Source organism: Alternaria arborescens (genome assembly GCF_004154835.1).
Source record: "Alternaria arborescens strain FERA 675 chromosome Unknown contig_4, whole genome shotgun sequence".
NCBI classification, from domain to species: domain Eukaryota; kingdom Fungi; phylum Ascomycota; class Dothideomycetes; order Pleosporales; family Pleosporaceae; genus Alternaria; species Alternaria arborescens.
In genome coordinates this window covers 886314-910622 of record NW_021167859.1, presented here as the reverse complement: position 1 = coordinate 910622, position 24309 = coordinate 886314, and the positions used below count along the sequence as shown (strand labels likewise).

The 24309-nt window shown below is 52.4% G+C and overlaps 9 protein-coding genes across 9 annotated transcripts; 4 read left to right on the top strand and 5 right to left on the bottom strand.

The window, feature by feature from the left end:
* Positions 1–1024: 1024 nt before the first annotated feature.
* On the top strand, positions 1025–2679 carry AA0111_g2409 (hypothetical protein; the record flags this gene model as incomplete). Its single annotated transcript, XM_028648177.1, has 5 exons — positions 1025–1367; positions 1417–1469; positions 1537–1788; positions 1852–2497; positions 2546–2679. The coding sequence occupies 5 exons, from the start codon at positions 1025–1027 to the stop codon at positions 2677–2679; spliced, it is 1428 nt and encodes a 475-aa protein (XP_028510004.1).
* A 341-nt stretch (positions 2680–3020) lies between these two features.
* Positions 3021–3741, bottom strand: AA0111_g2408 (hypothetical protein; the record flags this gene model as incomplete). The annotated part of the gene is made up of 2 exons (XM_028648176.1): positions 3021–3402; positions 3467–3741. 2 exons carry the CDS (start codon positions 3739–3741, stop codon positions 3021–3023), a joined length of 657 nt encoding a protein of 218 aa, XP_028510003.1.
* Positions 3742–5173: 1432 nt separating this feature from the next.
* Positions 5174–7009, top strand: AA0111_g2407 (hypothetical protein; the record flags this gene model as incomplete). Its single annotated transcript, XM_028648175.1, has 1 exon — positions 5174–7009. One exon carries the CDS (start codon positions 5174–5176, stop codon positions 7007–7009), a length of 1836 nt encoding a protein of 611 aa, XP_028510008.1.
* A 2461-nt stretch (positions 7010–9470) lies between these two features.
* On the top strand, positions 9471–10927 carry AA0111_g2406 (Inositol phosphorylceramide synthase catalytic subunit; the record flags this gene model as incomplete). Its single annotated transcript, XM_028648174.1, has 3 exons — positions 9471–9907; positions 9969–10564; positions 10614–10927. The coding sequence occupies 3 exons, from the start codon at positions 9471–9473 to the stop codon at positions 10925–10927; spliced, it is 1347 nt and encodes a 448-aa protein (XP_028510007.1).
* Positions 10928–11763: 836 nt separating this feature from the next.
* On the bottom strand, positions 11764–14249 carry AA0111_g2405 (AP-2 complex subunit beta; the record flags this gene model as incomplete). The annotated part of the gene is made up of 6 exons (XM_028648173.1): positions 11764–12558; positions 12609–13177; positions 13225–13862; positions 13914–14045; positions 14100–14120; positions 14173–14249. The coding sequence occupies 6 exons, from the start codon at positions 14247–14249 to the stop codon at positions 11764–11766; spliced, it is 2232 nt and encodes a 743-aa protein (XP_028510006.1).
* Positions 14250–15671: 1422 nt separating this feature from the next.
* Positions 15672–16422, top strand: AA0111_g2404 (hypothetical protein; the record flags this gene model as incomplete). The annotated part of the gene is made up of 2 exons (XM_028648172.1): positions 15672–15697; positions 15753–16422. 2 exons carry the CDS (start codon positions 15672–15674, stop codon positions 16420–16422), a joined length of 696 nt encoding a protein of 231 aa, XP_028510005.1.
* A 729-nt stretch (positions 16423–17151) lies between these two features.
* On the bottom strand, positions 17152–17607 carry AA0111_g2403 (hypothetical protein; the record flags this gene model as incomplete). Its single annotated transcript, XM_028648171.1, has 1 exon — positions 17152–17607. The coding sequence occupies one exon, from the start codon at positions 17605–17607 to the stop codon at positions 17152–17154; it is 456 nt and encodes a 151-aa protein (XP_028510012.1).
* Positions 17608–18521: 914 nt separating this feature from the next.
* AA0111_g2402 (hypothetical protein) lies at positions 18522–19730 on the bottom strand (the record flags this gene model as incomplete). The annotated part of the gene is made up of 3 exons (XM_028648170.1): positions 18522–19237; positions 19288–19373; positions 19423–19730. The coding sequence occupies 3 exons, from the start codon at positions 19728–19730 to the stop codon at positions 18522–18524; spliced, it is 1110 nt and encodes a 369-aa protein (XP_028510011.1).
* Positions 19731–21202: 1472 nt separating this feature from the next.
* AA0111_g2401 (hypothetical protein) lies at positions 21203–22305 on the bottom strand (the record flags this gene model as incomplete). The annotated part of the gene is made up of 2 exons (XM_028648169.1): positions 21203–21749; positions 21893–22305. The coding sequence occupies 2 exons, from the start codon at positions 22303–22305 to the stop codon at positions 21203–21205; spliced, it is 960 nt and encodes a 319-aa protein (XP_028510010.1).
* Between the last annotated feature and the right edge of the window lie 2004 nt (positions 22306–24309).

Here is a 24309-nt window from a genome sequence, read left to right as displayed (position 1 = left end):
ACTCCACAGACCCACACGCAGCCCTCCATCACAGTCCGACCAACCATCAGGGTGTTTGCCTGGAAGCTGGCCGTCCGCACGACTCTCGGAAAAAGGAAGAGAAAATACTCAACTACGGAAATAATCATCGTGTAGACGCCAACCGTGAATTCACGACAGGTTCAGCTACATCCAAGGCTTACCGACACGCTCCCGATCGGTCTTGCAACCTCAACCTCCGTCAACCAACCCAGACTGCTGGGACGTCCCTCAGGCTCGCGGTGGGTGCTTCTGGATTGCGATTGGCTGGCTGGGTGCCGTGCCGTGGGGAGACTTGTACCGTCGAGGACCCATATAGCGTCATCGTTGAGGCGTGGACGGAAGAAGGGCAATTTCTCTGCAGCGTGATATCTGCACCACTTGGCCGTTCAGCTGGCAGGGAAGCCGGCCTTAAGCAAGTGTCACCGGTAGCTACTTCTCATACACAGGATGGGTAAGTGGGCCCCTCTTATATACGCATCCGTAACTTCCCCTCCCTGGCGGCCTTTCAACGCTTTTGCCATCTCCCGCACCATCACGGTTCTGCTTCCTCTTACAACTTGACACTTTGCCTGCTGACTTCTGCCTACCAGACTCTGCAGGAGACAACTATCGTCCAAGCGACCGAGTAAGTACCCAAGTCCCTTTATCTCCGTTTCCTGCCTCCAGGCACAGTTCAGGTGGATAGCAAGGCTGCCGCATTGCGCGGCGCAGTAGGCGGGAGCGACGATCACGACATTGATGATGCCTACCTCTGAACCTTTCCGAGGCAGTCGTCACCTTTCGATCCATTGCCCGTCGCTGTCACGTGACCGTCACGTGACTGACGCTTTTGGCAACTGCCCCCGGGCGGCCTGTCGTTGACCAAGCTCCGAGCTGCCAGCCCTCACCTGCTCGCGCAACCTCTCCTCAACCCCATCAACCACGCGAGCCCGCAACTGCTCGCCATCGCCTAACCTTTAACAACCTCGCTCCCGCCTCGACACATTGCGTCAATCTTGCAATCATGTCGTACGAAACTGACAACTATGAGCAGCGCGACCGCTCACCTCGTCGACGATCTCGCTCACCGCGACGCTCCAGACGCTCCTACTCCCCCCGTAGCCGCTCGCGCAGCCGAGAGGACTATCGTCGCACTGAACGCCGCTCGCGGTCCCCCAACAGTGGTGCGCAAGGTGCTGGAGGTTATCAGTCTTACGGTGCTGGTCGAGGAGCTTCATCGCGACCCGTCGAAAACAAGGAAATGATGCAGAGTATTAGGGATTCTTCGCAACAAGACCGCCGTGTCTACGTCGGCAACCTGTCCTACGATGTCAAGTGGCACCACCTGAAGGACTTCATGCGCCAAGGTACGGGATGTGTTGCGCCGCGTCAAGAGCTGGACTAATGCGGAAATAGCTGGAGAGGTACTCTTTGCAGACGTGTTGCTGCTGCCGAACGGAATGTCAAAGGTAATGGATGATGGCTTGTCTTGATCGTGAGAAGGATGGAGGTTGACTGGCTTTTGCTTGGGTGTAGGGCTGTGGCATCGTGGAATATGCCACCCGGGAGCAGGCGCAGAACGCTGTTGCATCGCTCAGCAACCAAAACCTTATGGGCCGACTCGTATACGTTCGCGAAGACCGAGAGGCCGAGCCTCGATTCAGCGCCCCCGGCGGCGGCGGACGCGGAGACTTTGGCGGCGGAATGGGCGGACGCGGCGGCTATGGAGGTGGCTTTGGCGGCCCAGCTGCTGGAGGCGGTGCCGGACGACAGGTCTACGTCGCCAATGTTTGTACCCCTTTTACACTCCCAATGCTTACGTCGACAGCCTGTACTGACCCTACCATCTAGCTTCCCTATAACGTAGGATGGCAGGACCTCAAGGACCTCTTCCGCCAGGCCGCTAACAACGGTCAAGTGCTTCGTGCTGACGTCCATATTGCACCTGATGGCCGCCCCAAGGGTTCCGGTATTGTCGCTTTTGAGACACCTGAGGATGCCCGTAACGCCATTACTCAGTTCAATGGCTACGATTGGCAGGGCCGAAACCTAGAGGTTCGTGAGGATCGCTTTGCTGGCGCTCCTGGTGGCTTTGGTGGTCGTGGCGGATTCGGCGCCCGTGGCGGATTTGGTGGTGGCTTCGGTGGCCGTGGAGGATTTGGCGGCCGTGGCGGTTTTGGCGGTGGCTTCGGAGGTCGTGGAGGCTACGGTGGTGGCGGCTTTGGCGGCGGCGCTCCTGGTGGCCCTGCCTTCGACCCCAACGCTGCTCCCCCCGCGCCAAACCCATTCACAGACTACGCTACTGCAGGCGGAGAGCCCAGCAACACCATTTACGTCCGCAACCTACCCTGGTCAACCAGCAACGAGGACCTCGTCGAGCTCTTCACTACAATTGGCAAGGTCGAACGTGCTGAGATCCAGTACGAGCCCAATGGTCGCTCCCGGGGAACCGGTGTCGTCGAGTTTGCCCAAGCTGCAGATGCCGAGACCTCTATTGGTAAGCTCATTGACGCTCATTGCTTTTTACTTACTAACACATATGTAGCCAAATTCACTGGATACCAGTACGGTGGTAGGCCTCTTGGCTTGGCCTATGTCAAGTACACCAACGTGGGTAACGGCGATGCCATGGAGGGTACCGAGCATACTGGTGGATTGACCCAGGATCAGATTATGTAATGGGATCAGTCTTGTACGGTATTTCTTCAAAGCGCAAGCATCAGAGGTTCGATGCACACGGATTCCTATCTGCTCTTGTTAGGAGCATCGTCATGTTAGGAACTACTTTTCTCTCAAGTCTCACATGTACACACATGACGGAGCTTTGAAGGGATTATGCTACCTGGTCTTGATCATGGGCATGTTTTTGTAGCGGACCAAAATTTCCTTATTACTCAAAAAGGCTCGGTGTCGAAATGGAATAGTCACCTAATGGTTTCATAGCCCTGGCCTTCAGCAATCACAATTTGTCACTATGCACTCATCTTCTTGAATCTGGCAACAGTAGGCCAAGCTATTTGTTATTGCTGTAGCATCTTCATCATCCACTCGTAAACAGCCCACTGAACGGCATTAACCACGAACGCCCGTATACTACATATCCCAAGGCCGCGGAAGAAAACGCCTGCGCCTTCTGTCCGGTAGGCCTGCCTGGCAATCTCGACAGAGCTCAAACGCGTCCTAGGTGTTTCTGCTCCTAACAGCGAGCTCTGTTCACCGGGTTGTACGGGTGCATGTAGTACCTGCGTTTGTACCCTAGTCTTGATAACATCCAGCGGAAATATGGATGCCCATGTTATCACTCCAGCCAGACCTCCACACAGCAGCACTTTCATAGCCGTTTCCCTATCTGAATCGTCTGGTGAGCTCCAGGCTTGTTTCGAGAGTTCGTAAGACCAGAAACTAAGTAATTGGTCAGTCAATGTTCTTTGTCGTTGTTCGATCGCAATAACAGGTAAATACTGACTAGAAACCATATCCCACTGCATCTCTCACACTAGTAATTCCGCCCCCGTAGTACAAGCCCCTGATGCCTTCTGCCTTCCACACATCTCTCGCTACACTCCAGGACGTCGTTGTCGCGCTCGTGGCAACTTGTGCACGGCACTTGACGAGTTCAGTGGGTGCACTGACCACGAAAGATGCGAGGCCGCCTGTTGCACCTGCTAAAAAGACTTTGGAGAAGTTTTGAGGAGAGGCAGGAGAGTCGTTAAGGAGCGAGAGAGTGCGATTGTATGTCATGAATAAAAGGGCGTTGAGCGCGCCGTAAGTCAGAATGGGTGCTGTTGCGCCTATACTGGACAAGTCAAGTCAGCCTAGTGATCTTGGGATTGTTGGCTTGATATATTCACTCACCTCTTACGAGCGTCCCGGCATTTTCAAATTGTCCCTTGTACCCCTGTGATGCTGTCACCGCACCTGTCGATATTGTAGCTTCGACATTTTGCGCTGATTTACCAGCTTGCAGACGCGTCTTTATTAGGTCAAGAGGGTTGCCAATAATTATGCCTGCTGCGCCGGATACGTAGCCCGCCCAAAAATCCGCTGACATGGTTTTCTTCAGAGGGCTGTGAAGGAGACAGATTGGAGGGGTACTTGGGGAATGGTTGCTGGAGAGATGCGGGTTGTGGGGCACGAGGTTTGGATGCCGAGGCATATCGTAAGAGAGATTGTCATAGTAAACAGATGCCTTGAAGATGCGCACATAGCGTATAATTGGCAATTGTTCTGATTGCTACTAACTTCGTAATTGACGTCTCGCATACGGCGGGTATCCAGGAACGCTCTTTACCTAGGCATCTCAATCCATTGTTATGCATGTTGATGGACAACGAACTATCTTGGATGAGAGGCTGATTTAGGTCCGGGTTCCATCGAGGGTACTTGTAGTGTAATTCTGGAAACATAAATTTGAGTACCCTGCATCGTAGATTGCATAGATCATGTTTACTTTATTGGCGATCCATCCAGTTTCTCACGGGACGCTTGACGTCGTTCGTGCGCTCGACAGCACCAACGAATAAGCAACAAGTGAAGAACACTGTGACATCCTGCTGTCTTTCCGATGATTAAACTCGATGTACAGGCTGGTTTGTGGCACGATCTAGATTGGCGTGCAAGAAGCCCAATAAGCTGCACTCGGTTTGTATGTGTCATTCGTGGTGGCGTTGGCATGTCGACCCGACCCGAATGATTCATGAGCACTGACCTTATGAGGCTGAGACACAAGTGACTACGTGCCGATCACCCTCACCCCGCCGCCACCCAGAGCTCACTTACTTACCCCTACCCTCGCGCCACTCTCGTTGTTCAGTCACTACTTATTCCTTCCTCTTCACTCGTGTCTGACGCCCTCCGTTCAGCCTGGCGACACTCCTGCCTTTAACCTGTCGCGATAGACCATGAGCGTGCGATTGAGGCCATTGTTTCGAGATCAGTTACACGGTATGTTTGGCATTTATTACGATATAGAAGGCGCGCCCGTACTTGGCTCGTCGAGGTTCTATCACGCTGTACCATACGCTGGTGCGGGTGGTAGCCTTGAGCGCCCTAACCATGGTTTGTCGTCCACATAACTAATAATGGCCCAGTGTCATCTGCACAATAGCACCCAAGTCCGTACGACGAACACGCACGAAAGCTAAACCCCATTTCACTCGCCGAAAACAATCAAATGCCTTCACAACCGCCCGACTCCGGCTGGGACTTCAGCTCCGTTATCAACTTGATAGACTCGGGAGCCCAAGACGTTAGCAGCCCAACGCTTCGGCCTGCGGCGCCACCCAAAGCTTCTGGGCTGAAAGATGGAGGAATACGCCTAGGAAGCTTCTCCAAGCTATTCGAAAGCTTAGGCTTTGCCGATACCGACGCCGCGCCACTGCCGCCACTCGATCCTGAGTCCGAACTGAGCAACTCTGATGAGGCGTTACTACCATCCCCCACTTTAGAGTCCACCAAGACGCCTGCCAAGCATATCGAGAGTCCAGACGAGGAGCCCATAGAGAATACGGGTTTGACCAAGACCCAACGGAAGAAAGCTCGCAGACGTGCCGAGAAGGAACTGGAAGAAGAGCGAAATCGTCAACAGGCTGTTCAAGACACCTTGGCTCAGCTTGCAGAGGAGCGCGAGCAAAGAAAGCAGCAAGCACAACAAGCGTTATTGCGAAAGCAATTGAACGATAATACCGACATTAATACCAAGGTCGTTGATGTGCCAAAAACGCCATCCAAGACCTCCCGAACACACTCGCGATCCAACGTGGGCGCTAAGATCAGGCCTGCGACTCCTACCCCGGTAGCAGCACAGGATACATCCGAAGCCCCTCAAACGCAACAAAAGCAGCCCAGGACCCCCAAATCCCGCCCCAGCATACTCAAGCGGCCTTCTGTGGCCCAGCCAGCAACCCCACAACCCCTTCAACAAGTACCGGTCGTAGTTCCTTCCACTGCACCCGCACCCGCCCAGATCCAATACAAGCCATTTGGCACACCTGCACCGAGCCAGGACACCTTGGCCGAGGCTCAACAACTGCCCCGTGCCATCACACCAGTACATCATGGTCTTGTTCCCCGCACTGTTCGACCTGTCACTCTACCACGAACTTGCTCCCAACCTGCTGTTGCTCAACAGCCACCCACTACCCCAACGCCAAATGTTGCCTCACTCAGTGGACGGCGACCATCGCTCGCGATTAGATCGCAAGTAGAGCGTCATTACCATTTGTTTAACAAATTGTTGAACACTTTCCCCGAAGATCGAAAGTGGCTAGTATCGCCTATGCAACTTCTCAGTGAGCGAGAGTCGGCGCATGGATTGCATGTCTTTGTTGATGCCTCGAACATCATGATAGGGCTGAAGGACATGCTCCGAAACCACGGATTGCGACATGATGCGTACGACATGTCATTCGACAGTCTTGCGCTTCTGATGGAGCGTCGCCGGCCTGTCGCAAAGCGTTTCTTTGCTGGGTCGCACCGTGAAGCCAATCCTCTGCCACATGTGGCCAAGTTGGTTGAGACATCTAAGGCCGTCGGTTACGACAGCATCATGCAAGAGCAGGTACTCATTGTACGCGAAGACTCGGACAAGAAGAAATTCTTCAACGATGTCAAGAAGATGGGCTGGCACAAGGCTACTCAAATGCGTGCTGAGAGCGGCAGCGACTCTGAAACGGGTCCGCCGGCTCCCAAGACACCTTCAGCCCCGAAATGGGTTGAGCAGGGTGTCGACGAGATTCTTCACTTGAAGATGTGTCAGAGCATCATTGATACCGAAGTGCCGAGCACCATGGTTCTCGCGACTGGAGACGGGGCTGTTGCAGAGATGTCGGACGGCTTCCTTGCCCATGTTGAACGGGCCCTGAAGAAAGGCTGGAAGTTGGAGTTGATTAGCTGGGGACAGCAGATCAACAGTGGATACCGGAAGCGCCAGTTCAGGTCCAAGTGGGCGGAACAGTTCACGATTATCGAACTCGACGAGTTCTTGGAGGACCTTATCGACACACCTTAGGATAGTGATGGACATACGTGACTTGATGTTTTGGTGGAGGATGCGTTTTGTGGATGTTAGCACGCGATACGATGTACGAACGAGCATGGCGTTTGCATGTCGGCTTGACTGGGGTTTTTCTCAAACGGTCATGGACAGCTTCGGCTTGGTTTGTAGAGCGAGTTTTGTATTGCATCTTTCTGTGAAAGTATCGGCGTTTTCATTATGTAGCATTCTCAGCGCGTCTGATGGATGTAGAAGTTCAGATTTTCTTCAATTATATACGGAGTGGATTTTGTGACAGAGGGCACTTTCCGTTCATCGGACGACTACAGACAAACTTCACGGCGCGTCCTGGTCAAAGGGTACAAAACGGTACAAACGGCATTGCTCCGTGCAATGCGGTACCTGAATATCATCCTTACATGGTTCTTTAATGGAGTCTCCTCCGTGCCTCCCTATTGACTCTTCCGAGACTTCCGAGATCAGCATTGCAGTGTTCATGGCGATCAGCGACAACCTAAGCTCGCGTGCCGAACGGCAGCGAGACGGCAAGAAAGCGATGTGCAAGGGGAAGGAAAATTACCCGACTCCCGCCTTTGCAGGGCGCGACAGTTTATGTGCGCTCGGGCCTTGACGGGGTCCGAGACCACGTACGAGAGATGAAGCGGGAAAAGAAGAAATCAAAAGACTGGATACGTTGAATACGAGCCTACTGGGTTCTACGCGACATTTTCGCGCATGTTGTTCCTCGCGTGCAAGACCGTTCTTGGATCCTTTTTAGTGAAACACTCGTTGACGCCGTATTTTGTTCTTCCGCATCAAACGGGCGGAGAGACTGCGGGCGGGTGGTTTGTTTCGCACATTGTCGTTGTTGGGGCAAACTGAGTCAATGCACGGGCATGGCATGTTATGGCATTGTCAGTGTAAAAGGGGATGATGTACATGGCATTGTTGGAGAAGGGACGTGGAGAGTCAGACAAAGGCAGGAGGGAAATTGCGATGGTCGCGACCTCGACTCTTCTTTTGTGACTTGGCCTTGAAATGGAACGTTTTCTGTCTAATCGAATTTTATTGAATTGAGTTTTCTTTGACTCGCTGGAAGGTTTTTTTCTTGACCGCTGACTAGCTTGGGCAAGGCGAATGTCGTGAAGGGTTGGCATGGAGGTTGTGTTCGTCCGAGCCTCCGCCCTGCTTAGGTCCGAGATGGCGAGATGCATCGGCGATTGGGCAGCGGGCGGATCGGACAGGAAAAAAGAAATTGCGCATGACATGAGCAGAGGGCCGTTTAGAGGCGTGCGGGTGGAACCATGGCAATGGAAAAAAGGGCCCTAGGACTTTGCATGTGTGTGCAGCCAAGAGAGTGAAGGGTAGCACGGCTTGCGGATCTTACGAGATGCCGAGGGCGCCTATTCAGACGACGTCGCGAGGGTACGGCAGAGTACAGTCAGCGGTGGCTTTTTCGCGCAGGTCAAGGTGGAGGGGTGTGATTGGTAAGTAGCGTGCAAGAGGTGAGAAAGTTTAGCAATGCAGTGGAGCCCGGGGCGGACAGGTGGTGAAGGTGCAGCGCATGTTTCGTGTTCCTTTGAGGCTGGGGGTGGTGGCCTTGTGAGACGATGATGACTGCGACAGCGCAGCAAGGCTTACCAGCAGATGCCCGTATCTCGTAAACAAGACGACAGGGATGTACAGGTCGATGGTCGTCGATTGGGTCCAGTTCCTTCACGATGTGCTTGACGGCACGATGCCGTCACCTGTATGTTGATGTCATGACAAGCTCACCAAGCGTCTAACGCACCGCCGCATCGCTCTGGCGCCAGTCCAGCAGCAGTTTTGCAGAGACGGGCCCTGTAGGCGATGACAAAGCCATGCGTGACGGAAGACCGAGAAACGTGATAGCGATGAGTGCTGCAAGGGTCACATGCATGCAGATACAGCCCTGGAGTAGGCTGTCTGCCTGTCGCATGTCAGCAACCATGGTCGAGGTGAAGGGTCGTGTCTCCATGGCCACGATGCCATGTGTGTGTGTGTGCGTGTGCATCACAGAGTTCAACCACGGCTACGCAGACTGCTTGGCTCGGCCGTGACGGGCAGCGGGTCGAAACGTTGATGCGAATCCTGGCGCAAAGACACAGCGTCGTCGCGTTGTAAACGAAATTGAGAGCACTTGGGCCCTAACCAGCTCCGTCGTAGCCGCTCACGTCGCGGACCTAATTTGACCCCCCGGCACTGTGCAAGCCTCAGCCATCCGGAGCTTCCACTAAGTTACGGCTGCCTTTCATAATCCTTAGTCCGCCCTCTTCCGCTTTCCTTTCCCTCTTGTTCGCCCGCCCACCGTCTTGCGCAGCTCCAAAAGACCAGACAAGACCCGACGACTCCCCCCTCCGCCTTTGGTCGCCTGTCTGTTGTTGCCCTGTAACTGCGCCACAGACCATCATCCCCCGAGCGACCGAGCCCTTTGTCACCTCACCACCATTTCACCATGACCAACAAGAGCTACCTCGCATTCCTCGACAACAGCACCGCGTCCGACATGCTTTCGCGCACCTCGGTCCCCGGCCTGTCCGCCCTGCCCAGTCTTATCCCCCATCGCGTGCGTAGAAAGTGGAGGGCTACCAAGTCGCGCATACGCAGTCGCCAGGCCCCAACGTCATCCATCGCCGGCCTCGAGACGTCCTTCTCGCCCTCGGACACGCTGCGTTCGCTGCGCACCCATTCCTGGTCCATATACGATGCCCAGTACCTCTTCCTCGCCATCGTCGCCATCTTCTCCCTCTCCGTGAGCGAGGCGCCTGGGCCCTTTGCCAAAACATTCATAGCTACGCTGCTCATGACCGGCCTGTGTTTGCCCATTACACGACAATTTCTCCTCCCATTGCTCCCTACTCTTACCTGGCTGTTCCTCTTCTCGAGCTGCAAGTACGTATCATCTTTTTTATCCAACACGTAAACTCGCAGAACGAGCTAACCTCCGCCCCAGATACATCTCCGCCGACTACCGCCCTGCCATCTGGGTCCGCGTCCTCCCCGCTCTCGAGAACATCCTCTACGGCGCCAACCTGAGCAACATTCTGTCCGCACACAAGCACACAGTCCTTGACATCCTTGCCTGGTTGCCCTATGGAGTCGTACACTACGTATCGCCTGTTATTGTCAGTGGATGCATGTTCATTTGGGGCCCCCCTGGCACCTTACCCATCTGGGCGCGTGCTTTTGGCTACATGAACATCACAGCTGTTCTGATCCAGATCGTCTTCCCATGCTCGCCTCCTTGGTACGAGAACTCATACGGATTGGCCCCCGCCAACTACAGTATCCCTGGAGACGCCGCGGGACTCAAGGCAATCGACAAGCTGACTGGGTTTGATATCTACACTTCCACCTTCCTTGCCTCACCCATGGTCTTTGGTGCTTTCCCCTCATTGCACTCCGGATGGGCTACCCTAGAGACGCTGTTTATGGGACATGTCTTCCCCAGGTTGTTCCCCGTATACGTTTTCTATACCATGTGGCTCTGGTGGTCAACTATGTACTTCTCTCACCACTACGCCGTTGACCTGGTAGCTGGCAGTCTGCGTAAGTTCCTGTTTTTACTCCCACCTCTACTATGGCTAATCTTTCCTAGTTGCTGGTGTCTGCTACTTCTTTGGTCGCGCCAAGTTCCTCCCTCGCCCGCAATCCGACAAGGAGTTCCGATGGGACTACGACTACGTCGAGATTGGCGACCCCATGGACGGTGCTGGCTACAGCATGCTCGACATCTACGAGGAGTTCCAGCCTCACTCCGACTCTGACGACTGGGCCAGCGGCTCTTCCTCATCTTACTCTACTGGTGGCAGGAGCCCCATCGGCGCTCGATCCCCTACCGACGACTCTCAAAGCCTCTGGGAAGGCGACACAGTTGGATCCGATACCGAACACACCCTCCGCAAAGACTAAGACCACGACTATCTACATCTACATCTCTCGCCACAAACTTATACTCATCCCTACGTACGCACATCACCTCACGTCCTCAGGTGACGGCCTTTACGACCTATGCATTGGAGCGGAGTTTTATTGTTTGCGAAGCATTTCAGCGATCCATTCTATAATCATGGATTTGACGGCATAGAATCACTGGCGTCGGCAGAAGACGCTGCAGCATGCATCGGGGAACCACACCATTCTTCTCGTGGATATCCCCTTCTAGCGCCACAGTGCGCGGTTTATTGTACCCCCTTTTTGATACCCAAGTCGGTCGCTTACTTTGGCTTATTGGCACTGTAAAAAACTTTACAGTCGTGTTATATACATTCGCTCCAGCGCCCGGCCGCCGCCCCTTTCTCCTTTTTTTTGAGCGGCTGGATGTCTGCAATAGTGGGATTTGACGATGTTGAGGGCATGAATTGAAGGAAGACAATGCATTTGTTCCAAATGCTGCATTGATCTCACCATCACTATGGGCGGTATGAATGGCTGGTTTGAGCCTACCGCCTCGGAACGGGAATATTATTATTAGTGTAATGCTTAATGGAATGGAAACGGTTAATGAACCAATATCATGGACAACACCGTGCATCAGTTGTAGTGCTGTATCAGTGAACTCAGCAACACTCAGCATGGAACACGGAAGGAGTACTGTTCTTGCGTAGCGGTATAGCCACTATCAGCCCTCGATTTGTATACATGTCACTCGTATCAAGCCATGTTCCCTAGCGCCAGTAGATGCTCACTAGACACACGTTTCGCTAACACAAAACACTTGAACGCACATTTCCCTCCAGGGCGGCTACCTAGAACAAGTCCAACAGGTCCTGGTTGCTCTTCTTGCTTGGCTCGCCGCCTAGTTGCTGTGTTGGTGGAGGGGGCTGGCTTGTTTCCATGCTCATGCTTGCGAATCCATTCATAATATCGTCGTTGCTCATCTGCGTAGCCTGTGCAGGTGCTGCGGCACCACCACCTCCATCTCCAAACAAGCCTAGCAGATCGTCCATGTTTGATTGTTGTTGAGCAGGCGCGTTTACTGCAGGAGAGGCGACACGTTGGGGGGTTCCTGCCAGTCCTTCAAGGCCCGATGAGCCGTGTGTAGGTTGCTTCTGCATTGAAGCGGGCGCAGAGCCGTCAAAATCAATGTCCAAGAGGTTCTCCACATTTGAAGGCGCTTGTCCACTGACTGCTGCCGCTGCTGCTGCCGCTGCAATCGGATTTTCTCTTGCTTCTTCTTGTTGCTCTTCAATGGCAGCTCGTTGCATCGCCTCTGCGCCAAATCTGCCCTGTCCAAGGAAAGCCTCTGGTGGCTTGTGGTACACCGAAGCCAGTGTTGACAGTTCTGTAAGCAGAGTCTCTAATAGCTGAGGAGGCAATGATCGTATTGTGGAAGAGATTGGGGGTTTGTCGGAGAGTACAATTTCCTTGGTGATCTCGGGATCACTGGACAGTAGTCGCCAATAGACGTATGCTCGATCTCGGATATCTGGGTTGTCATTGTCTGCAGTCGCGGCCTGGAGGACCTTCGTCACGAGGCCCTGTGCCTGATCTGGCTTCTTCAAGAAGAGCTTGACAACTGCTGTGAGTATTTGAAGTTGTGTCTGGCGTATGTTAGCTCCTGTAGTACTCCGCCATGCATTTTCAGACATACTTGAGTGAACTCCTCGGCAAATGTGTCGACAAAATTCGACAGGATCTCACCGGCATTGTTAATCTTTTCCGCGTACTCTCCAACGATCCAGATAAGAGATGCTCTGGCGTTTGGCTCGTCCAACTCATCTATGCACTGGCAGAGTGTCGGTATTATGCCTTCATAACCAGGGTATTTGCGGAAGATATCCTTGATGACCACAATCGCCTCCTGAACGACGTAGTTGACTTTAGTGTTGATGAGGTCCAGCAGCGTGTTAACACATTTCTCGCTTGCGCTCTCGATCTTGATCGCGACCTGTCCGATGGCCTTGACTGCTCGTCGCACGAAATCCATATCCACTTCCATGGCGTACTCCTTCAGCTCGGCCAGTAACTGATCGACATTTTTGTCATTTGCTATCCGCACCATTATTTCCAGCTTTTGCATCTTCAGGTACGGCGGGTCATTGTATTTGCAGAAGAAAACGCGCATCTCTTTGCTGAGAATGTCTGGCTGTTTCTGGAGCAGTAGGTCGATGTTCCGGAGCGCAACGTATTGTACTTCAGGAGCAGAAGATACTAGTGTAACTACAGCTTGTTAGTGATGGTCTTTTCTGCCTCTGTCATCAACGTACCTAGTGGTGGAGCCATCTTCTTCGCATACGACTTCATCATCTCGGGAGAGATATTTCGCATATGCAGGAACACAACCTTGACGGCTGCCAAGACGACACTTGGATTGACGTGCTGAAACTGTGGAACAACTCTTTCGCAAATGTGCTCTGCCTCCTTGATATCCACCGGCTTGTAGTCGGCGAGAGTGGTAAGGAGAGTAACTCTTCCCCACTCTGTACACTCGTTCAGCGCCAAAAGCATCTTCTTCAGTTGTTGTGATGAGATGACGAGAGCTTTGGTTTCCGGTGCTGCTTCCTGAATCTCTACCAGTGCAGTGACCGAGTTTGCGACGACCATGGGGTTTGGGTCGCCAACAAGTTCCTGCAGCTGTTCCAGGAAACCGTTCTCAATGCACATGATGGGTGCGAGATCGAAGAGCTTAGCCACGCACAGTGCTGCGGTTTTCCGTACATATGGAGATTCGTCTCTGAGTGTTTTCCGCAAAGGTTCCTCCATGTAGTCAGTCATCTTGTCCACGCGGATGCAGCCCATAGTTCGGATCGCCAATGCTCGTATGAGTGGGTTTGCGTCTTCGGAGTCTTGCACGAAAGTGTTTACGGCGAGAATGCAGAGGTCGGGATGTGATTTTGCGTAGTTCCTGGTGCATGTTGTCAGTTTCCGCTTGATGCGCAGCCTGGTTTGTACGCACATGAGGTATAGATATACCAGCTTCTTCTGGTCAAGGTCCCCTGTTGCAATGTTCTTCAGAACGTCGGGGAAGAGCGCCGAGACATCCTTGCCCAAAGTCATGGACATGATAGTCTTCTGAATGGCTTCTTTCCTGACATCGTCTTAGTATTTGCTCCAAATGCGTCTTATAGTTCCAGGTGCTCACCGTTCGTAGGCATATTGAGAACTAGGGCAATAGTCAGTTATGAACAGCTAAACTGGTTCTTGGGTGATCATACACCAGACCTGCCCTTAATTCAAACGTCTCTCCCTTGCGCGGGGGCGCGAATGCGCCTCTTATCCTGTTGACAGCCATCTTTGTAGGACCGCAGAAGCCAGTCGCTCAGCCAAACCCCTCCGACTCCGGCTCGTAAGGTCTGCAACCTGTGCTGCAAGGGGCGGAGTATTCGAGGCGCAGTCTCTTGAGGTTGTCTACAAGTGTATCTGGAATTCGGCGTCTCTGGGTCGGGCGGCGTTGCAGAGGGATTATGCGGGTTATGTCAATGCTCGTGGAGCTTCGCGATTGCCAGACTGCCACCTTAAGGATATGGTCCGTGCACAATTGGGGCCCCATCCATGTATGGCATCTAGCCCAGCCCGGAAGTGCTTCAACGCTCCCGCTGCGCTCACTATTGCACCAAAACATCAACATGGTAAGTTGAACATAGCAGCCCGTCTGCACGGCAACTCTAATGCGAGATGGCAGCCTTCCAATTTACCGAACCTACGTCGACTGTTCGTTGAGGCGCGTAGCGAGTCCGAGGAGAGCGCGTACTCGAGGAAAGCTGTACGTTCTCTCCAACATTGTCAATCTTGGTAACATCGTCAAGCTGATGCGAACTTAGTTCTACAATCTTGCCATCTTCATGTCGTCAATCGCCGTCTTTAGCTTGGTTGCACAGCGAATGACTTCTGCAAAGGCCATCGGCTGAGCACCTGAAGGGCCAATCACCATATAGCGAAGATCTTGACGAATTGATCTCATCAAAAACAAGCGTAATACTCCTCACACAGCTCAAATGAGTAAGCGATTTCTGGTACCCTTCGTAATGGAGCGACCATGTGGCCGGCGCTTACACGGACAACCATCTCCCTTGGCGCTTGCAACATAGATGTCGCAAAATTAGATGATACATTCTCCAATCAATCTAATACCGGGTGAATCAAACGCGTACCGCAAGTGATTGAGGCGCGGAATGATACCATTCCTCCTATCTATTCCTGGTGTGCATGCATGGGACCCTGAATTGCGGCGAAGCAGCATTACACCGTATCGATAGGAGGACATGGTGCTTCATACTTGTCGACATATACTTCCTGTGAGGTAAGAATCTTCTGTCTTCCAGACATGTTTCATTCCGCGGCCTCGAAATCACCAGAGCAGGAGAACGACACCAAAGGCCGGTCCCGGATCCGAGCATCAACGAACTTCTATGACCGGATCGTAACTGATTGGTGGTGGTGGGAGATACTCAGCTGGATTATTAGTTTCGTCTGTGTGGCGGCTATAGTGGGTGTACTGTGGTATTACGATGGTAGAAGACAGCCAGAACACTTGGTAACAGGCATCACGCTCAACACATACGTTGCAGTCTTTGCTGCGGTTTCAAAAGCAGCATTAATAATGCCTATTTCCGAAGCGATTAGTCAGTTGAAATGGATCTGGTTCCAAGAGGAGGCTGCACTATGGGATTTTCAACTCTTTGACGCCGCCAGTCGTGGGCCTTGGGGTGCGACTATGCTACTTATCAGAACACGATGCAAGTAAGTCCTGGCAACGTACCCAACAGTAGACTTTTACACACTGATACCTATGTAGGCATGTTGTATCCTTGGCTGCCTTGATCACCATACTAGGCTTAGCATTCGAGCCTTTCTTCCAACAAATCGTCACCTATCCCGATCGTATGATGATCGTTGGAGGTGGCTCGACATGGGCCGCATCAACTTTCGTACCCCAATCTCTACCGAGCACTCGCCGGCTTGGTTTTGACAACAATAACAGAGACCCGACAATGACTTTGGCTATCGACACCGTCCTCAACACCCCAGAAATTGCTATGAGACCCTCCACGGCGCAGTGCTCCACGGCGAACTGTACATGGCCTTCGTATGCCACACTTGGCGTCGGTCACACATGTCAAGACGTGTCTGACCTGCTCCAGTATATATGCGAAAACAACACAAAACTAGCCCTGCCACAACAAGTCGTCTCGGCGGTGGATCCCTGTGGCTACAAGGTGAATGATACGTTCGTTACCGGCGTCGAAGGTAATCTCGGTTTTCGCAAGGTGACCAGTTTATCGATGTTGGTAGTCGAAACATTTGATTTTGAATCTAGTGGCAACCACTTCTGGAACACCACAGCTTTTCACAATTCGACTCTACCTATCTTGGATTTCTATATCGCTTATACGCCAGGAGGTCCAGAAGCGGCGCTCAGAAACCAAACACCGGTATTGCTGGAATGTTTACTCACATGTAAGTAAAGTCGCGTCTCCAGGTCGCATGCATCGTCAGCTGATGCGAGTGATTGATTAGGGAATGTCCATACTATTGATTCCCGCATTGTCAATGGTATGCTACAGGAAAGGGTACTAGATACTGTCGTCGTACAGCCCCAGTCATTGGACAATAGCACCACCTGGCCTATAACCGCTAGTTTGGGCTCGAACAACACATTCCAAATTCTCAATGGAACCACTCAACTCCTCCGCGATTGGATCTTGTCGGATTTCCCCTTTTATCTGAATCAAGATCCTGCATACGATTTTGAGCTCTACTCTGGCATGTGGAACTTTCATCAGATCCCGCCCTACGACTTCGAGAGCCATATCTCCAACCTTACGAAAGCTATAACAAACGACATGAAATCACGGTCTTCTGGTATGAGGCTCATAGAAGGAATAGCGTGGAGCTCGGAACGTTTTGTGAAGATCCGCTGGGCCTGGATCACGTTGCCCGCCGTATCGCTCGTAGGAAGCTTGGTATTAATATTTGCAACGATTGTACAAGGAAGAAGGACCAAGGCGCCGCTATGGAAATCATCTTCTTTGGCCACATTACTACATGGCTTGTCGGAAGAGACCAGAAACCTCGTGGATCCAGATCTGTCTCCCAGTCAAGTTGAAGCCATGTCCGCAAGATTAAGGGTACGACTTTCGTCTCGGAGTGGAAACGTGCGGTTGATAGCATGAAGACGAAAACAGCCTGGTCGTCTATTTACAATTATTCGGGAATCTGGTTCGGCCTGTCACGCCTTTGGAGGGCTGCACCTGCACGCTTGATTTCTGCTTTCTTGATGCATAAAACTGCGTCATAAGATCCTTCCACTTCACACTCCATACCCATGTCTTTCGTTCCTCGTCCCAGCTTAGGTATCCAGGCACAGGCATTGCTATGCCCGTCAGCTGGTTCCGAGTGAAGTGCACCCATGCCGTAGCTGCCTGTAGTCGTTCTAGTGGCAGCACAGAAGTGTTTTTGAGTTCTTCGACGCTTATTACGTTCGTTCCTTCTTTGAGTACACTCGGCGAACGGAACAGGGCAAATCTTTCATCGGCATTGAGGCCGTCGAACGACATGCTCAATTGCGCGCGGGGTATTGGCGCACCTGGCCAAAGCAGAGCTCCAGAAGTGGGGTCACGGCGCGGAAGTGAAAGCGTGATGGCGAACATTGGGAGGTAGATCGACGCGAACACTCGTTCAACAAGATCCTTGAATTGCCGTGACACATGCCGTACGGCAGTCCAGAGGTGACTTGCTTCGTAAATGCTTGCTCGTTCGAGGATATGCAGCCATAATTCAACTGGTAAGATAGATGTGGGTGCGCACACTGCAAATAAAGTCCCAGCCTGATTAGACGTTTCGCTCGTCATTTTGCTTTGCTGTTGTTTAAGGACTTGTGCAGGAGGTATGATCAGCACCATATATCCACGATGCATCACTGTTGAGTCATCCGCGGTTTGCCTTACCCAACGCAGCACATGCTAGTGTTACTAGGCGCTGACACATGCACAAAGACGCGGAAAGGAGTTTCTACAGACAGGGAAAAATACATTCCATGTCCTATGTGAAGGTTGATGTGTCTGAGGGAAGGCTGATCTACTCCGCTTACAAGTAGCGGCATGTCTCGGCTGGCTCGTCCCCACCATGTGTCGCAAGTGAAAAGTTGGCAGTACCCGAAACACACGTGCCTGAGCAGTAGCCTGAGACAGCAACGTCTCGTCACCTTTAATGCGTCACAGGCCCATGAAGCCTAGGGCTTGGAATGTCATGCACATGCTAGCAGAACTGAGGCCCTCGTGCCTCGAGGTAAACTGGAGACCGCGTTTGTCATTACAACTTCAATAATTTTACATTTCATAACTGTAACTAAGCGCCAGAGAAGGAAATAGCGCCCTTAGAACCAGTCCAATGAAGCGCTCCGCTTCAATCTCCGTAGAGTGACCTTCGGTGCCCTTCTAGGGACAGAAGTACGTTCTATGTTAACTACAGTAATAGAAGTTGTCATCAAAAAGGAAAGCACCATTACCGCGTGTACCGCCTCAAACCCCAAGCCTCATCAGCCGTCTCATCCTTCTTGAGGCGTTCAAGCAACAAAGTCGCGGGCGGCGAAGCTGCGGCGGCCGAATCGTCCACGTCCGCGTCCACGACCGAAGCCACCGAAGCCGCCCTGGCCTCCCTGACCTCCTTGCTGACCTCCTTGTTGACCTCCTTGCTGGCCACCTTGCTGGCCACCTTGCTGACCACCTTGCTGACCGCCTTGTTGACCGTTGTTCTGACCGTTGTTCTGGCCGTTGTTCTGGCCGTTGTTTCCGCCATTGTTTCCGCCATTGTTGCCGCCACCGTTGCCCTGGCCGACAGTGAATCTCACACAGTCATCCTGGGGACCACGTTGAGCGACTGGCATGACAACAGGCTGATGGTTGCTAGCAGAGGTGATCGAGCAGGCACGGTAGTTACCAGCAGGAAGACCAGCATCAAGAGTAGCAGTGAGAAGACCGTTGCCATCGCCGGCGTCGTTGATACCCTTGAAGAAAGCAAAAGTCTGAGCGTCAGGAGGGTTGTTGGCATTGTTCCCCATATCCTGAACGGAAATATGTGTATGACCAACAACTTTACCTCCCTGAAGGGTCTGCGGGGCAGCGTAGTAGGTGTTGTCGGGGTTCGTGAAAGATCCCGCCTGCAAGTTGTTGATCTTCACCGAGAAGTCAATCTTCTGGTTCTCTTGCTTGACGTCGTTGTTCTTGGGATCAGTGAAGACCGCCGAGATCATTTGGCCGACAGCAGGGATATCTCCCATGACTATTTGTGATTAGTGACTGGGCTCACTGTTACGCTTGTTCAAAACTTACCAATACCGTTGCAGGAGCCTTCCTTAACTTGGAGACCATTGGTGAGGGTCTTGCCTTGACAGAAGTTGATGAAGTTGGCTTGGTCACTTACAAAGTTAGTAGAGAACTTGTAGATGAATCTGTGTGCCAACATACGTGAGAGACGCGGCTTGTCCGTCCTCTTGACCCTGGTCAAATCCGTCGGATTGACTGGCCTTCTGAACAACATCGGCGTTGAGGGCCAAACCACCACCATTACCACCGTTGTTACCACCGTTGTTGCCGCCGTTGTTGCCTCCGTTGTTGCCTCCGTTTTGACCGTTGTTGCCGCCGTTGTTCTGACCATTGTTGCCGCCATTTTGTCCATTCTGGCCGTTCTGGCCTTGACCACCACCTTGACCACCGAATTGGGCGTTGGCAACACCGGCCGCAAGCAGCAAAGGGACGAGGGTAGAGAAGCGCATGATGAATGCTCGAAGAACAGAAAGTAAGACTGGTAAAAAGAGTGGAGTCCGGCTAGCGGTGGATTACAAAAAGGCAGACACGTTCAACGTAATCTGAATGAATAATTAAGAGGAAGAGAAAGGAATGTAACCCTCAACTGCAGAACCGGAGTGTAATAGGACAAGCGACTGATTGATGGTGAGGACGCCAGATATCTTGGAGGAATCGCATTGCCTTAAGTCCTTGGCGACGTAGAAGGCAAAGAGTAACCTAGTAAGGCGGCTCGTGGTTCCTCGGGCATGAAACCCACGATGAAGGCAGAGACGTCTCAAATCCACTCATACCGGCATCTCTAAGGTCGCGCACGGGGCGCTGGCATCAACTGGCGCCCTACTATTGACTGAGGCTGTCATGGCAGCCTCTCCGGAACAAGAGTACGCCAGGCATTGAAGAGGAGGTCCGAGAAACGGTTCGTGTATGAGGTGTGCAAGAACCACGTTTGCGCTAACCCGAACAAGACACGCTAAGCACCTTCCAGGACGAAGCCAGGCATCCTCTAAATTTTGAGGAGGGCTTGCTCAAACTCCTATGATGCCTTGCCATGCGCCATACGACAACCGAATGCACGGCAGGAATGTGTGATTGATTCCGATAGCCGTTCGTCACCACCGCAACGCCAGCGGGGAGATTGGTTTACTTGCTGCGGCCCACTCTGTGACCCACGCCTCCCCCAGAGCCTCACTGGAATGTCGGAGGTGCTGAGCTACACAGACGCACAAGGCTAGTTTGTGCTGTCACTGTCTCGATTTTGACGGGCGTGACAGGTGTCGGCAGGACTACGGAGTAACAAGTACGATCCTGCGCCGTATCATTGCACGCACTTTGTTGGATGTCGTAATCAAGTTGCTCTTCTTGCGAAGACCTTCAATGACGGCAATCCTTCATCCGAGATCCATAACGATCGGATGTGCACGATGTTTGCTGTTTGGGATGTTATCGCTGCTTGCCAAGTCGTCTTACCACCCGGTCAAGACGACTTACCAGCTCCACTATGAACGCGGCGCCCAGGCGAGAAATCAGCACATTTCTCCACCCATTAGCAGAATTGTGTATACCCATTCTCGAAGATCTGCATCTTGCTCCATCGACTCTGCAAGCGAAGATACCCCTTTGGCCCACATTCAAAGACCGTGCTCCCGGCAAATCGGTCTGAGACAGCTCATGTCAAACCCCCGCTACGCGTTCGGTCCTCGAGCGTTGTCGAGGATTACGGAATCAGGATTTCCCTATGTAGTTCGGCGTTTGCGGGTCATTCGGCATGCCTGAGGCAAGACGTGTCTTCAGGCATAATGGATCTACATCTGTAACCAACACCCGCAGAAACTTCTCAGGTTGCATTTTCTCTAACGTGAACCCTCGATGTTGGGTTCTTTGATTAACAATTTGAAGCTCCCTTACACGCGTGCTTTCGGATCTATCATCTTCCATAGTCTCAGATGGTCAATCGGCCCTCCATTACCTGCACCGCGCCGCCTTCAAGAAACAGCTGCGATACAGCTCCGTCCTCGGTCATCTCGACTTCGATGAAGATCTCGCTTCTTCTGCCCATCTCTACGCCCTGAATAATTTCGTACTTGAGCGTCTTAGATTCTCTTCCTGCTGTCAACGAAAGATATGCTGCCAAATCGCTGGCGGCGCTACCAGTGGCCGGATCTTCCAATGGACCCTCGATCATCCTGGTCCTTACTCTGGTCACGCCCTCGTTGCTTTTTCCCGTCCGAACAAAGAAATATGTCCCGATGAACGTCTGGTCCCAGCCTTGATCCAGGCCTTGGAGCTTGAGAGACTGGCCAGCTAGCGATACCATACCCAGGGCCTCTTCATTCTCCAGTTCGACTAGGACAAAGGTCATACCTTTGACAATTGAGACAATAGCAAAGTCGTCTTTGACCTCGACCTTGCCTTCCCGATGAGCTTCTGCTAATCGAGGCTGTAGTGCGAACAGCTCGTCCTTGGTGTATCTCTTCTCGTGGATATGACTGCACTAGTCAGCTGACATACGTCCATTGGAGTTCAGGTCGCCGAATTGACTCGGGCGGTTGGTCTGGAACACTGGGTGCTAACACTGGTAGTTCAAACTCCAAAGCCCGCCGAGGAGAACAGTTCTAAACACAGCACGTACACGTCATGAGGAATGGAAGCCTTTGCCGTCATCTTGCCACAGTCGTACCGCAATCCAACATCTCCGGCTTTAAGGCTGAAGCTCGCTTCCATGACGCCGCTGTGGATACCACGCTCCCGAGCCGTCCTCTCTAAAGCATAACACGCAGTGCCTACGGTCGGGTGACCCGCAAACGGTAGCTCCTGCGATGTCATAAAGATATCGACGGTCCATTTGTCCTCCGTTGCACCATCCGCATTCTCGTGTAAGAAGGTGGTCTCTGATAGGTTGAACTCTCGCGCGATGGTTTGCTTTTGTTCCTGAGTTAGTGTCCGGTCGTGCGGGATGCGAACAATGGCCAGCGGATTGCCGCCGTATGGCTGGGACGTGAACACGTCCACGGTCACAAATTCGAGCTGAGAGGATGAGGCCATGTTCAAAAGGTCAGGGGATGTTTGTTCTGAGATGGACAATTGATGGTTTGAGTCCAGGACTACTGTTGCTGCGTGAATACATGGGTCAGATGACTCATAAAGCACCTGCATACTGCATCGAAGAATCTAGCAACCCCGCCATGATGTTGACTCAAGTCTTGAGATGCTCTGAACCAGAAGCTATTCTGGGTGATTTGAGATATCCTTTTCCGTGATATCCACCGATCAGTTGGATGGAGGTTTTGCGGCAACCCAAGAGAACGGTACCAAAGTTGACACGCCAAGCATAGCGAGAAGGCTCGAGAGACGTACGCATGGCGTCGGTAAGTGTCTTTGTCATAGCACAGCCTTCGGTCTTGGCGTACATCTTTTATGACCGATGATGAGGCTGCGATCGTGAGGCTGTGCAGTTGCTGTTCAAATACCAACCAAGGATCGTTAGCTCCACATTACGTGTCCTTCCGGTATGCCCGAGGTATCCTGACGCCGAACAGTAAGGTCAACCCTACCGTATGCATACAGCAGTGTACCTGGATAATATCACATTCAAGTTCTCAGTAGGCCTGCCGTTGGCACACATGTCCAGCAATGTGCTAATGAGGAAACTGAGATTTGGTACTCCTTGGCCGGACCTCGACTAGTTGTTCCCGCGATGACCCCTCGTGTTACGGAGAAGAGCGAGTGTGGTGGAAACCTTCGCGTTAAATCCGATGAATCGGTCACAAATTCTTGTAACTGTACCATAGTTCATGGCACACATCTACGATTTCAAGATCGAGCCCGATTACGCCACGAAGAAAGGGCATGACTGCATGGCGACGGCGATGGCAAGAATGTGATTTGAAATTCAGCCATTTGTTCGCCTCAGCTACTCGCCATCTCCGTGGCGCACTAAAGTTGATCTTCAATGCGCATGATTGTTGTTGCAACAATGGTGTAGCTCGCAAAAGAGGAGTAATCTTGGGCTGCGACGAATGGGAAACTGCAACGTTAGGTGTGGAGACAGACTGGGGTGCTGGTCATGGTCTGCCAGTCGCGAGCAGATCGACGCGGAGATTATTTTCAACGGTCTTTATCGATTCATACTCGCGTCCTGGCATTGTTGGCTAGCTGTGTGTGTACCTGCGCGGCTGGGGATTGTTGAGGATACCTAGGTACACACCAGCATTAGTACCCGCGGCCGACTGACCTGCGAGGAAATTGTCAGACGGTGGCCAGCCCAAAAGACCCAAGAGTTCGTCAATCTGGCGATGTGCAGTATGATCGCAGTGTTTCGATCGATGAAATGAGACAATCTCGGCTGGTGCCATGATGGGGATGCCCTCGATCTGATGGTGCGTGGTTTCCAAGCGAGGAGGTGCACTGATACTAGCAGGACTCAGGACTCGGGACTGCTAGGACGATCCTTCGCGTTGCCAGTACGGGTCCGATCTCGAACGCGTGCCATGTTGCTGCACCGCGGCCCAAGGCGATTGATGTGCATACACTTGTGGTTGTAGTTGAGGGGGTTCAATCACACCTTTCGGACACTGTCCGACGGCGGGATGAAGACTGCAGGCTATGTCCTAATTCATATTGTGCGGAAGCATTAATTTTAACAACATGTCAGACGCGTCGCGTTAGTTGTTAATGTCAGCGCTGTTATGGTGCTTTTTTGTGACATGAGCAATCTTTTATCGGTGCTGCAAACACCCCACTCGGCTGCAGGCTTGGACAACGGGGGCAGGGGGCGTGGGAGGTGATAAGTTCGCATGGCTGCAGCTCCGAGTCTGCAAGGTACATCTCGTTTGCGACTGTGCTGAAGGTCAAGGGTATGAGTCGTAAGTCTAGGCTACAAGAGCCAACTTTCTGAGGTTTCATCGTCAACGGCGCTGCTACGCCGCAATGCTCAGAGGCTCGCTACACATTCACACAAGCTGACAAGATGATGCGGATCAGGAAGCTTTGGGGCAGAATTCACAAGTGGCCAGCTATGGTCATGGTTCTGTGGGATACTGACGTGCG